This window comes from Oncorhynchus nerka, linkage group LG19, assembly GCF_034236695.1.
Source record: "Oncorhynchus nerka isolate Pitt River linkage group LG19, Oner_Uvic_2.0, whole genome shotgun sequence".
NCBI classification, from domain to species: Eukaryota; Metazoa; Chordata; class Actinopteri; order Salmoniformes; family Salmonidae; genus Oncorhynchus; species Oncorhynchus nerka.
This window is the reverse complement of record NC_088414.1, coordinates 47,800,008-47,814,712: the sequence shown is the minus strand read 5'-3', so window position 1 is coordinate 47,814,712 and position 14,705 is coordinate 47,800,008. Positions and strand designations below refer to the sequence as shown.

Here is a 14,705-nt window from a genome sequence, read left to right as displayed (position 1 = left end):
TGTGTGTGTGTGTGTGTGTGTGTGTGTGTGTGTGTGTGTGTGTGTCTGTGTGTGCACGCATATTCAATCTACATTGATGAAAATAAATAAACTCTCTCTCTTCCAGGTATCTTTTTCGTGCTGCCATGCACAGACTCCTTCGTGAAAGTGGACCTGAGAACCGTGTCATTCGACATTCCTCCACAGGAGGTAGGACCTATACTAACCAGGATGGACACACATTAAATCAACTGTCATTTAAATCAGGAGGTAGGACCTATACTAACCAGGATGGACACCCATTAAATTAACTGTCATTTAAATCAGGAGGTAGGACCTATACTAACCAGGATGGACACCCATTAAATCAACTGTCATTTAAATCAGGAGGTAGGACCTATACTAACCAGGATGGACACACATTAAATCAACTGTCATTTAAATCAGGAGGTAGGACCTATACTAACCAGGATGGACACCCATTAAATTAACTGTCATTTAAATCAGGAGGTAGGACCTATACTAACCAGGATGGACACCCATTAAATAAACTGTCATTTAAATCAGGAGGTAGGACCTATACTAACCAGGATGGACACACATTAAATCAACTGTCATTTAAATCAGGAGGTAGGACCTATACTAACCAGGATGGACACCCATTAAATCAACTGTCATTTAAATCAGGAGGTAGGACCTATACTAACCAGGATGGACACCCATTAAATAAACTGTCATTTAAATCAGGAGGTAGGACCTATACTAACCAGGATGGACACCCATTAAATAAACTGTCATTTAAATCAGGAGGTAGGACCTATACTAACCAGGATGGACACCCATTAAATAAACTGTCATTTAAATCAGGAGGTAGGACCTATACTAACCAGGATGGACACCCATTAAATAAACTGTCATTTAAATCAGGAGGTAGGCCCTATACTAACCAGGATGGACACCCATTAAATCAACTGTCATATACATCTTATAATGTACAGTACCAGTCAAAAGTTTGGAGACACCTACTCATTCAAGGGTCGTTCTTTCATTTTTACTATTTTTTACATTGTAGAATAATAGTGGAGACATCAAAACTATAAGATAACACATATGGAATCATGTAGTAGCAAAAAAATATGTTATATTTGAGATTCTTCAAAGTCGTCATCCTTTGCCTTGTTCACAGCTTTGCACAATCTTGGCATTCTCTCAACCAGATTCGTGAGACAGTCACCTGGAATGCATTTCAATTAACAAAAGTTAATTTGTGGAATTTCTTTTCACCTTAATGCATTTGAGTCAAACAGTTTTGTTGTGACAAGGTGGGGGTGGTATACAGAATATAGTCCTATTTGGTAAAAGAACAAGTCCATATTATGGCAAGAACAGCTCAAATAAGCAAAGAGAAACGACAGTCCATCATTACTTTAAGATATGAAGGTAAGTCATTGAAGAACATTTCAAGAACTTTTAAAGTTTCTTCAAGTGCAGTCGCAAAAACTATCAAGCGCTATGATGAAACTGGCTCTCATGAGGACCGTCACAGACCCAGAAATTGCAGCCTAACTAAATGCTTCACAGAGTTCAAGTAACAGACACATCTCAACATCAAAGAGGAGACTGCAAAGAAACCACTACTAAAGGACACCAATAATAAGAAGAGACTTGCTTGGGTCAAGAAACACAAGCAATTGACATTAGAGCAAAGGAGCAAAGAGTCCAAATTTGTCCAAATTTGAGATTTCTGATGCCAACCGATGTGTCTTGGTGAGACGCAGAGTAGGTGAACGGATTATCTCTGCATGTGTAGTTCCCACCGTGAAGCATGGAGGAGGAGGTGTGATGGTGTGGTTGCTTTGCTGGTGACATTGTCTGTGATTTATTTAGAATTCAAGGCACACTTAACCAGCATCATTCTGCTGCAATATGTCATCCCATTTGGTTGTTTTTCAACAGGACAATGACCCAACACACCTCCAGGCTGTGTGAGGGCTATTTGTCCAAGAAGGAGTATGATGGAGTGCTGCATCAGATGACCTGGCCTCCACAATTTTTTTTATGATTATTTATTTCACCTTTATTTTTTATTTAAAAAAATATATATATTTGACCCCTTTTTCTCCCCAATTTCATGGTATCCAATTGTTGTAGTAGCTCCTATCTTGTCTCATCGCTACAACTCCCGTACGGGCTCAGGAGAGACGAAGGTTGAAAGTCATGCATCCTCCGATACACAACCCAACCAAGCCGCACTGCTTCTTAACACAGCGCGCATCCAACCCGGAAGCCAGCCGCACCAATGTGTCGGAGAAAACACTGTGCACCTGGCACCCAGCCCGCCACAGGAGTCGCTGGTGCGCGATGAGACAAGGACATCCCTCCCGACCAAGCCCTCCCTAACCCGGACGACGCTAGGCCAATTGTGCGTCGCCCACAGACATCCCGGTCGCGGCCGGTTTCGACAGAGCCTGGGCGCAAACCCAGGGACTCTGATGGCACAGCTGGCGCTGCAGTACAGCGCCCTTAACCACTGCGCCACCCGGGAGGCCTACTTCACCTTTATTTAACCAAGTAGGCTAGTTGAGAACAAGTTCTCATTTACAACTGTGACATGGCCAAGATAAAGCAAAGCAGTTCGACAGAAACAACAACACAGAGTTACACATGGAATAAACAAACATACAATCAATAATACAGTAGAAAAATCCATATACAGCATGTGCAACTGAGGTAGGATAAGAGAGGTAAGGCAATAAATAGGCCATGGTGGCAAAGTAATTACAATATAGCAATTAAACACTGGAATGGTAGATGTGCAGAAGATGAATGCGCAAAGCAGAGATACTGGGGTGGAAAGGAGCAAGATAAATAAATAAATACAGTATGGGGATGAGGTAGTTGGATGGGCTATTTACAGATGAGCTGTGTACAGGTGCAATGATCTGTGAGCTGCTCTGACAGCTGGTGCTTAAAGCTAGTGAGGGAGGTAAGAGTCTCCAGCTTTGGTGATTTTTGCAGTTCGTTCCAGTCATTGGCAGCAGAGAACTGGAAGGAGAGGTGGCCGAAGGAAGAATTGGCTTTGGAGGTGACCAGTGAGATATATGTTACGGGTGGATGCTGCTATGGTGACCAGTGAGCTGAGATAAGGCGGGGCTTTACCTAGCAGAGACTTGTAGATAACCTGGAGCCAGTGGGTTTGGCGACGAGTATGAAGCGAGAGCCAGCCAACGAGAGCGTACAGGTCGCAGTGGTGGGTAGTATATGGGGCTTTGGTGACAAAACGGATGGCACTGTGAAAGACTGCATCCAAGTTGTTGAGTAGAGTGTTGGAGGCTATTTTTTAACCTCACTAGGGTATGTGGTACGCTAGCGTCCCATCTCATCAACAGCCAGTGAAACTGCAGGGTGCCGAATTCAAAACAACAGAAATCCCAAGATTAAAATTCCTCAAAAATACAAGTATTTTACACCATTTTAAAGATACACCTGTTGTAAATCCAGCCACAGTGTCCGATTTAAAAAAGGCTTTATGACGAAAGCACACCAAACGATTATGTTAGGTCAGAGCCAAGTCACAGAAAAACACATCCATTTTTCCATCGAAAGAGAGGAGTCACAAAAAGCAGAAATAGAGATAAAATTAATCACTAACCTTTGATGATCTTGTTCGGTAAAGTTCATATTTATATCCAAAAATCTCAGTTCCAAAACATGCCGTGATTTTGCAAAGGGCCACATCAATTTACAGAAATACTCAACTTTTATGCATGGAACTTTAGATAAACTTCTCCTTAACTTCTTGCGTCGAGCCATCCCGGATCCGGGATCGTGACTACAGCCTCAAGTCCATTACCATAACGCAACGTTAACTATTCATGAAAATCGCAAATGAAATGAAATCAATATGCTAGCTCTCAAGCTTAGCCTTTTGTTAACAACACTGTCATCTCAGATTTTCAAAGTATGCTTCTCAACCATAGCAAAACAAGCATTTGTGTAACAGTATTGATAGCTAGCGTAGCATTTAGCATTAGCATTCAGCAGGCAACATTTTCACAAAAACCAGAAAAGCATTCAAATAAAATCATTTACCTTTGAAGAACTTCGGATGTTTTCAATGAGGAGACTCTCAGTTAGATAGCAAATGTTCAGTTTTTCCTGAAAGATTATTTGTTTAGGACAAATCGCTCCGTTTTCTGCGTCACGTTTAGCTACGAAAAAAACCTGTATCCAGGATTGTGTAAATCTATCCACAAGCTCATTAGCATAACACAACGTTAACTATTCATGAAAATCGCAAATGAAATGAAATCAATATGCTAGCTCTCAAGGTTAGCCTTTTGTTAACAACACTGTCATCTCAAATTTTCAAAAATATGCTTCTCAACCATAGCAAAACAAGCATTTGTGTAACAGTATTGATAGCTATTGATAGCTAGCGTAGCATTTAGCATTAGCATTCAGCAGGCAACATTTTCACAAAAACCAGAAAAGCATTCAAATAAAATAATTTACCTTTGAAGAACTTCAGATGTTTTCAATGAGGAGACTCTCAGTTAGATAGCAAATGTTCAGTTTTTACAAAAATATTATTTGTGTTGACAAATCGCTCCGTTTTCTCCATCACGTTTGGGTAAAAAAAACACGAAAATTAAGTCATTAAAACATGAACTTTTTTCCAAATTAACTCCATAATATCGACAGAAACATGGCAAACGATGTTTAGAATCAATCCTCAAGTTGTTTTTCACATATCTATCGATGATAAATCCTTCGTGGCAGTTGACTTTCTCTTCTGAAGAAATGGAACGCGCATGGACCTAGAGATTACGCAATAATTTCGACACAGGACACCGGGCGGACACCTGGTAAATGTAGTCTCTTATGGTCAATCTTCCAATGATATGCCTACAAATACGTCACAATGCTGCAGACACCTTGGAGAAACGACAGAAAGGGCAGGCTCATTCCTGGCGCATTCACAGCCATATAAGGAGACATTGGAACACAGCGCCTTCAGAATCTGGGGCATTTCCTGTATGAAACTTCATCTTGGTTTCGCCTGTAGCATTAGTTCTGGGGCACTCACAGATAATATCTTTGCATTTTTGGAAACGTCAGAGTTTTTTCTTTCCAAAGCTGTCAATTACATGCATAGTCGAGCATCTTTTCGTGACAAAATATCTTGTTTAAAACGGGAACGTTTTTTATCCAAAAATTAAAAGAGCGCCCCCTATCTCGAAGAAGTTAATGCAACCGCTGTGTCAGATTTCAAAAAAGCTTTACTGAAAAAGCACACCAGGCAATAATCTGAGTACAGCGCTGAGACAACAAAATAAGCCAAACAGATATCCGCCATGTTGTGGAGTCAACAGAAGTCAGAAATAGCATTATAAATATTCACTTACCTTTGATGATCTTCATCAGAATGCACTCCCAGGAATCCCAGTTCCACAATAAATGTTTGATTTGTTCGATAAAGTCCATCATTTATGTCCAAATACCTCCTTTTTGTTAGTGCGTTTAGCACACAATCCAAACTCACGAGGCGCGGGCAAGTCCAGGCGAAAGTTCCGACAAAAAGTCATATTACAGTTCGTAGAAACATGTCAAATGAAGTATAGAATCAATCTTTAGGATGTTTTTATCATAAATCTTCAATAATGTTCCAACCGGAGAATTCCTTTTTCTGTAGAAATGCAATGGAACGCAAGCTGACTCTCACGTGAGCGCGCGTGATCAGCTCATGCCACTCTGGCAGACCTCTGACTCATTCAGCTTCCATTCCCCCCTCCTTCACAGTAGAAGCATCAAACAAGGTTCTAAAGAATGTTGACATCTAGTGGAAGCCGTAGGAAGTGCAATATGACCCCATAGACACTGTATATTCGATAGGCAATGACTTTAAAAACTACAAACCTCAGATTTCCCACTTCCTAGTTGGATTGTTTCTCAGGTTTTTGCCTGCCATATGAGTTCTGTTATACTCACAGACATCATTGACTCAAACAGTTTTAGAAAGTTCAGAGTGTTTTCTATCCAAATCTACTAATTAGATGCATATTCTAGCTTTTAAAGCTGAGTAGCAGGCAGTTTAATTTGGGCACACTTTTCATCCAAAATTCCGAATGCTGCCCCCTACCCTAGTGAAGTTAAATGACATCGTTGAAGTCGAGGATCGGTAGGAAGGTCAGTTTTACGAGGGTATGTTTGGCAGCATGAGTGAAGGATGCTTTGTTTTGTGAAATAGGAAGCCGATTCAAAATTTAATTTTGGATTGGAGATGATTAATGTGCATCTGGAAGGAGAGTTTACAGTCTAACCAGACACCTAGGTATTGTAGTTGTCATTATATTCGAGGTCAGAACCTTCCAGAGTAGTGATGCTAGTCGGGCTGGCAGGTGCGGGCAGCGATCGGTTGAAGAGCATGCATTTAGTTTTACTAGCATTTAAGAGCAGTTGGAGACCACGGCAGGAGAGTTTTATGGCATTGAAGCTCATCTGGAGGTTAGTTAACACAGTGTCCAAAGAAGGGCAGAGGTATACAGAATGGTGTCGTCTGCGTAGAAGTGGATCAGAGAATCACCAGCAGCAAGAGCGACATCATTGATGTATACAGAGAAGAGAGTCGACCCGAGAATTGAACCTTGTGGCACCCCCATAGAGACTGCCAGAGTTCCGGAAAACAGGCCCTCCGATTTGACATACTGAAGTAGTTGATGAACCAGGCGAGGCAATCATTTGAGAAACCAAGGCAGTTGAGTCTGCCAATAAGAATGTTGTGATTGACAATCACCCGACCTCAACCCGTTGAGAGGGTTTGGGATGAGTTGGACCACAGAGTGAAGGAAAAGCAGCCACCGAGTTGACAGCATATGTGCGAACTCCTTCAAGACAGTTGGAAAAGCATTCCAGGTGAAGCTGGTTGAGAGAGAATGCCAAGAGTGTGTAAAGCTGTCATCAAGGCAAAGGGTGGCTACTTTGAAGAATCTAAAATATATAATATAAATAAAACACTGTTTTGGTTACTACATGATTCCGTATGTGTTATTTCATAGTTTTGATGTCTTCACTATTATTCTACAATGTAGAAAATAGTAAAAATAAAGAAAAACCCTGGAATGAGTAGGTGTTCTAAAACTTTGACTGATACTGCATATCTTATCTTTATATAATAACATCCTTCAGTCTTGATATAAACAAAATCATTGAGGTCTTTCTCTCTCCTCTCTCTCTCTTTCTCTCTCTCTCTCTCTCTCTGTGGGTGTTTGTGTGTTGTAGATCCTGACTAAGGACTCCGTGACAGTGTGTGTTGACGGGGTGGTGTACTTCCGGGTGAGTGACCCCATCTCCTCGGTGGCCAACGTGTCCAACGCAGACTTCTCCACCCGTCTCCTGGCCCAGACCACCCTGAGAAACGTCCTGGGAACCAAGAACCTGGCAGAGCTGTTATCAGACCGCGAGGGCATCTCACACAGTATGCAGGTACAGAACCCTAGAAACCTAAAAACCAGGGCCGGCTCCAGGCATAAGTGACATAAGTGGTCGCTTAGGACCCACTGCCACAAGGGGGCCCCGATCCCTCAGAAATATGTTTTTTTAAATGTTTTTGTCAACTCAGTCGGGGTCTCAACTCCCACATTTTGGGAGTGGGGTGGCAGGGTAGCCTAGTGGTTAGAGCATTGGACTAGTAACCAAAAGGTTGCAAGTTCAAATCCCCGAGCTGACAAGGTACAAATCTGTCGTTCTGCCCCTGAACAGGCAGTTAACCCACTGTTCCTAGGCCGTCATTGAAAATAAGAATTTGTTCTTAACTGACTTGCCTAGTAAAATAAAATAAAAAATAAAATACAAAATTTGTTTGTGCATCAGCAGTTTTTCTTGTTATGTCAGGCCTTCAATTAGCTGACAATTAGCCATGTTAATGTTTCTATTGGTAGTTAGTCTAGCCGTGCTATTTAAACGTGTAGTAATCATCAATAAGCATGCAGGGCATGTGCCCAGTGGCCCTGACTTCCAGCTCCATGGCAAAACGTGTAGAATTGCTGGAAATTAACTTAAAAAACAGCAACATTTCTCTCCGCCGTGAACCAAATCTCGCTTAGGGCCCCTGTACCTAGAACCTACCACTGTAGAACCCTAGAACCAAGAACCTGGCTGAGGTCCTGTCTGACTATGAGGTGAACCAGGAACCTGGCTGAGGTCCTGTCTGACTATGAGTTGAACCAAGAACCTGACTGTGGTCCTGTCTGACTATGAGTTGAACCAAGAACCTGGCTGAGGTCCTGTCTGACTATGAGTTGAACCAAGAACCTGGCTGAGGTCCTGTCTGACTATGAAGTGAACCACGAACCTGACTGCAGTCCTGTCTGACTATAAGGTGAACCACGAACCTGGCTGAGGTCCTGTCTGACTATGAGGTGAACCAGGAACCTGACTGAGGTCCTGTCTGAATATGAGGTGAACCAGGAACCTGACTGGGGTCCTGACTGACTATGAGGTGAACCAGGAACCTGGCTGAGGTCCTGTCTGACTATGAGGTGAACCACGAACCTGACTGGGGTCCTGTCTGACTATGAGGTGAACCAGGAACCTGGCTGGGGTCCTGTCTGAATATGAGGTGAACCAGGAACCTGACTGGGGTCCTGTCTGACTATGAGGTGAACCAGGAACCTGGCTGAGGTCCTGTCTGACTATGAGGTGAACCAGGAACCTGACTGGGGTCCTGTCTGACTATGAGGTGAACCAGGAACCTGTCTGAGGTCCTGTCCGACTGAAGTGTAGAAAGTCAAAGTTGCAGGTCCATTATTATATCCTGAGAGATCAACTTGGCGTATATAACAAGACCATTAGACATGCCAGACGTTCTCATTTTACTAACTTGATCACTATTAATCAGAATAATTAGACAGTGCTCTTCTCAACCATTGATGGCCTGATAAATCCTGACCCCCCCCCCCCGCAAACCTATGTGAACATCTAAATATGATGAGTTCGACACATATTTCAGAGATAAGATAAGCAACGTTAGGCTGGGTATCAGTGAAGTAAGACCTGATGAGAAGTTTGATGGTATGTGCCTTAGCCCACTTCTCCAGTCACCCCTACACCACTGGCTATGACAACATACATGATGAATGAGAGTCTACCCACTTCTCCAGTCACCCCCTACACCACTATACATGATGAATGAGAGGCTACCCACTTCTCCAGTCACCCCTACACCACTGGCTATGACAACATACATGATGAATGAGAGTCTACCCACTTCTCCAGTCACCCCTACACCACTGGCTATGACAACATACATGATGAATGAGAGTCTACCCACTAAGCCTTGGCCGAAGCCACTGTGGATTTATTAACCCTGGCTGAGGGCCCCCCTAGAACCTACCACTGAATGGTTACATTAGACAGGAGTGGCGAGTGGCGAGTTTTGATGACATCAATTCTTCATGACCTACACAGACATGGTCAGGAAAGTGATGTCACAACTTAAGCCTTCAACCTGCCTTCTCCATCCTATCCCCACCACCTTCAACCTGTCTTCTCCATCCTATCCCCACCACCTTCTACCTGTCTTCTCCATCCTATCCCCACCACCTTCAACCTGCCTTCTCCATCCTATCCCCACCACCTTCTACCTGCCTTCTCCATCCTATCCCCACCACCTTCTACCTGCCTTCTCCATCCTATCCCCACCACCTTCTACCTGCCTTCTCCATCCTATCCCCACCACCTTCAACCTGCCTTCTCCATCCTATCCCCACCACCTTCTACCTGCCTTCTCCATCCTATCCCCACCACCTTCAACCTGCCTTCTCCATCCTATCCCCACCACCTTCTACCTGCCTTCTCCATCCTATCCCCACCACCTTCTACCTGCCTTCTCCATCCTATCCTCACCACCTTCTACCTGCCTTCTCCATCCTATCCCCACCACCTTCTACCTGCCTTCTCCATCCTATCCCCACCACCTTCTACCTGCCTTCTCCATCCTATCCCCACCACCTTCAACCTGCCTTCTCCATCCTATCCCCACCACCTTCTACCTGCCTTCTCCATCCTATCCCCACCACCTTCTACCTGCCTTCTCCATCCTATCCCCACCACCTTCTACCTGCCTTCTCCATCCTATCCCCACCACCTTCAACCTGCCTTCTCCATCCTATCCCCACCACCTTCTACCTGCCTTCTAGATCCTATCCCCACCACCTTCTACCTGTCTTCTCCATCCTATCCCCACCACCTTCTACCTGCCTTCTCCATCCTATCCCCACCACCTTCTACCTGCCTTCTCCATCCTATCCCCACCACCTTCTACCTGCCTTCTCCATCCTATCCCCACCACCTTCAACCTGCCTTCTCCATCCTATCCCCACCACCTTCTACCTGCCTTCTCCATCCTATCCCCACCACCTTCTACCTGCCTTCTCCATCCTATCCCCACCACCTTCTACCTGCCTTCTCCATCCTATCCCCACCACCTTCAACCTGCCTTCTCCATCCTATCCCCACCACCTTCAACCTGCCTTCTAGATCCTATCCCCACCACCTTCTACCTGCCTTCTCCATCCTATCCCCACCACCTTCTACCTGCCTTCTCCATCCTATCCCCACCACCTTCTACCTGCCTTCTCCATCCTATCCCCACCACCTTCTACCTGCCTTCTCCATCCTATCCCCACCACCTTCTACCTGCCTTCTCCATCCTATCCCCACCACCTTCTACCTGACTTCTCCATCCTATCCCCACCACCTTCTACCTGCCTTCTCCATCCTATCCCCACCACCTTCTACCTGCCTTCTCCATCCTATCCCCACCACCTTAAACCTGCCTTCTCCATCCTATCCCCACCACCTTCTACCTGATTTCTCCATCCTATCCCCACCACCTTCTACCTGCCTTCTCCATCCTATCCCCACCACCTTCAACCTGCCTTCTCCATCCTATCCCCACCACCTTCTACCTGCCTTCTCCATCCTATCCCCACCACCTTCAACCTGCCTTCTCCACCCTATCCCCACCACCTTCTACCTGCCTTCTCCATCCTATCCCCACCACCTTCAACCTGCCTTCTCCATCCTATCCCCACCACCTTCTACCTGCCTTCTCCATCCTATCCCCACCACCTTCAACCTGCCTTCTCCATCCTATCCCCACCACCTTCAACCTGCCTTCTAGATCCTATCCCCACCACCTTCTGCCTTCTCCATCCTATCCCCACCACCTTCTACCTGCCTTCTCCATCCTATCCCCACCACCTTCTACCTGCCTTCTCCATCCTATCCCCACCACCTTCTACCTGCCTTCTCCATCCTATCCCCACCACCTTCTACCTGCCTTCTCCATCCTATCCCCACCACCTTCTACCTGCCTTCTCCATCCTATCCCCACCACCTTCTACCTGCCTTCTCCATCCTATCCCCACCACCTTCTACCTGCCTTCTCCATCCTATCCCCACCACCTTCTACCTGCCTTCTCCATCCTATCCCCACCACCTTCTACCTGACTTCTCCATCCTATCCCCACCATCTTCTACCTGCCTTCTCCATCCTATCCCCACCACCTTCTACCTGCCTTCTCCATCCTATCCCCACCACCTTCTACCTGACTTCTCCATCCTATCCCCACCACCTTCTACCTGCCTTCTCCATCCTATCCCCACCACCTTCTACCTGCCTTCTCCATCCTATCCCCACCACCTTAAACCTGCCTTCTCCATCCTATCCCCACCACCTTCTACCTGACTTCTCCATCCTATCCCCACCACCTTCTACCTGCCTTCTCCATCCTATCCCCACCACCTTCAACCTGCCTTCTCCATCCTATCCCCACCACCTTCTACCTGCCTTCTCCATCCTATCCCCACCACCTTCAACCTGCCTTCTCCACCCTATCCCCACCACCTTCTACCTGCCTTCTCCATCCTATCCCCACCACCTTCAACCTGCCTTCTCCATCCTATCCCCACCACCTTCTACCTGCCTTCTCCATCCTATCCCCACCACCTTCAACCTGCCTTCTCCATCCTATCCCCACCACCTTCAACCTGCCTTCTAGATCCTATCCCCACCACCTTCTACCTGCCTTCTCCATCCTATCCCCACCACCTTCTACCTGCCTTCTCCATCCTATCCCCACCACCTTCTACCTGCCTTCTCCATCCTATCCCCACCACCTTCTACCTGCCTTCTCCATCCTATCCCCACCACCTTCTACCTGCCTTCTCCATCCTATCCCCACCACCTTCAACCTGCCTTCTCCATCCTATCCCCACCACCTTCAACCTGCCTTCTAGATCCTATCCCCACCACCTTCTACCTGCCTTCTCCATCCTATCCCCACCACCTTCTACCTGCCTTCTCCATCCTATCCCCACCACCTTCCTGCCTTCTCCATCCTGCCTTCTCCATCCTATCCCCACCACCTTCTACCTGACTTCTCCATCCTATCCCCACCACCTTCTACCTGCCTTCTCCATCCTATCCCCACCACCTTCTACCTGCCTTCTCCATCCTATCCCCACCACCTTCTACCTGCCTTCTCCATCCTATCCCCACCACCTTCTACCTGCCTTCTCCATCCTATCCCCACCACCTTCTTCAAAACATTTTTTAATTACACATCTGAAGAAGTGCAAACTATTATTAATCACTGACTTTTCCCACGGCACTAAAAACTGTTACGATGAAACCCCATCTGGGAAAATGTCATCAAGAATCTTCATCTCGTAGGAAATTTCTGACAATCTCCATCCTTTCATTCTTAAGCAAAGAAATCTGGAAAAATTGGTGTTTACCACAGCAATGAGACAGCCTTAGTTAAAGTGGTACATGATCTTCGAGCCGACACTTGTCCTTAAGTGCTGCGTTCAACACTGTTGACCATGATGTCCTTCTGGACAGACTGGAGAGGTGGGTTGGCCATGATGTCCTTCTGGACAGACTGGAGAGGTGGGTTGGCCATGATGTCCTTCTGGACAGACTGGAGAGGTGGGTTGGCCATGATGTCCTTCTGGACAGACTGGAGAGGTGGGTTGTCCTTCTGCCATGATGTCCTTCTGGACAGACTGGAGAGGTGGGTTGGCAGACTGGAGAGGTGGGTTGGCCATGATGTCCTTCTGGACAGACTGGAGAGGTGGGTTGGCCATGATGTCCTTCTGGACAGACTGGAGAGATGGGTTGGCCATGATGTCCTTCTGGACAGACTGGAGAGGTGGGTTGGCCATGATGTCCTTCTGGACAGACTGGAGAGGTGGGTTGGCCTCTCCATTTAACCAGAGTTTTTTTGTCACCCCTTGGTGAACATAATTTCCTGTAATATTCTGTTCCCCTCCTATAGTCCAGTCTGGATGAGGTGGAATAGGGCTCAGTAATAATGTGTTGCTGTAATATCCTGTCTTCCTATAGGCCAGTCTGGACGAGGCTACTGACCCGTGGGGTATCAAGGTGGAGCGTGTGGAGATCAAGGATGTGAAGCTGCCCCACCAGCTGCAGAGAGCCATGGCTGCAGAGGCAGAGGCCACCCGGGAGGCCAGGGCGAAGGTGAGCACACACACACACACACACACACACACACACACACACACACACACACACACACACACAGTTGTCTCCCTCTGTAGGTTTGTTCCAATCCACTTCTTTGTCTCCCTCTCTAGGTGATAGCGGCGGAGGGGGAGATGAACGCCTCTCGGGCCCTGAAGGAGGCGTCTCTAGTGATCGCTGAGTCTCCATCAGGCCTCCAGCTGAGATACCTCCAGACCCTCACCACCATCGCTGCGGAGAAGAACTCCACCATCATCTTTCCTCTGCCCATGGACGTCATCAGTCACTTCATGAAGAAGTGATGTCATCAAAACTCGCCACCCGCCACTCCTGTCTAATGTAACCATTCAATCAGTTTGTTTAGTTGATTCAGGTGATTTGAGAGAAGAAGAAAAAAGTTTCATTTATTTTCTGCGCGAGGATTGTTTCAGATTTCAGGATCAGATGGGAATGAAACACAACCCAATAACCTTTTAGGGAATGTCTATCTGCGTGGCGAAGACCTTCATTTGTCTGTCTATCTGCGTGGTCAAGACCTTCATTTGTCTGTCTATCTGCGTGGTCAAGACCTTCATTTGTCTGTCTATCTGCGTGGTCAAGATCTTCATTTGTCTTGTCTATCTGCGTGGTCAAGACCTTCATTTGTCTGTCTATCTGCGTGGTCAAGACCTTCATTTGTCTGTCTATCTGCGTGGTCAAGACCTTCATTTGTCTGTCTATCTGCGTGGTCAAGACCTTCATTTGTCTGTTATGGTGGAAATTGAAAACCATTTAAATGTCTTTCTGGTGTGTTAAAAAATATAAAAAAATATGTTTGAAATACACTGTTATATTGATCATTTATTGGATATTATAAACTGTGTGGTTCAAGCCCTGAATGCTGATTGGCTGACAGCCATGGTATATCAGACCGTATATCACGGGTATGACAAAATATACATTTTTACTCCTCTAATTACGTTGGTAACCAGTTTATAATAGAAATAAGGCACCTCAGGGGTTTGTGATATATGGCCAATATACCACGGCTACGGGCTGTGTCCAGGCACTCCGCGTTTAATCGTACCCAAGAACAGTCCGTAGTCGTGGTATATTGGCCATATATCACACCATATATCACACCATATATCACACCATATATCACACCCCTCGGGCCTTATTGTTTAATTGAACT

The 14,705-nt window shown here is 45.8% G+C and overlaps 1 protein-coding gene across 1 annotated transcript in view; it reads left to right on the top strand.

Moving 5' to 3' along the window:
• Positions 1-14,353, top strand: part of stoml3b (stomatin (EPB72)-like 3b) — a 36,077-nt gene extending 21,724 nt beyond the window's left edge. The window contains exons 5-8 of the mRNA XM_029651246.2: positions 107-189; positions 7,261-7,464; positions 13,394-13,528; positions 13,645-14,353. Of these exons, the coding sequence (XP_029507106.1) occupies positions 107-189; positions 7,261-7,464; positions 13,394-13,528; positions 13,645-13,833 (611 nt within the window). The 3' untranslated portion in view covers positions 13,834-14,353. The remainder of the gene's footprint in view (positions 1-106; positions 190-7,260; positions 7,465-13,393; positions 13,529-13,644) is intronic.
• Positions 14,354-14,705: the final 352 nt, after the last annotated feature.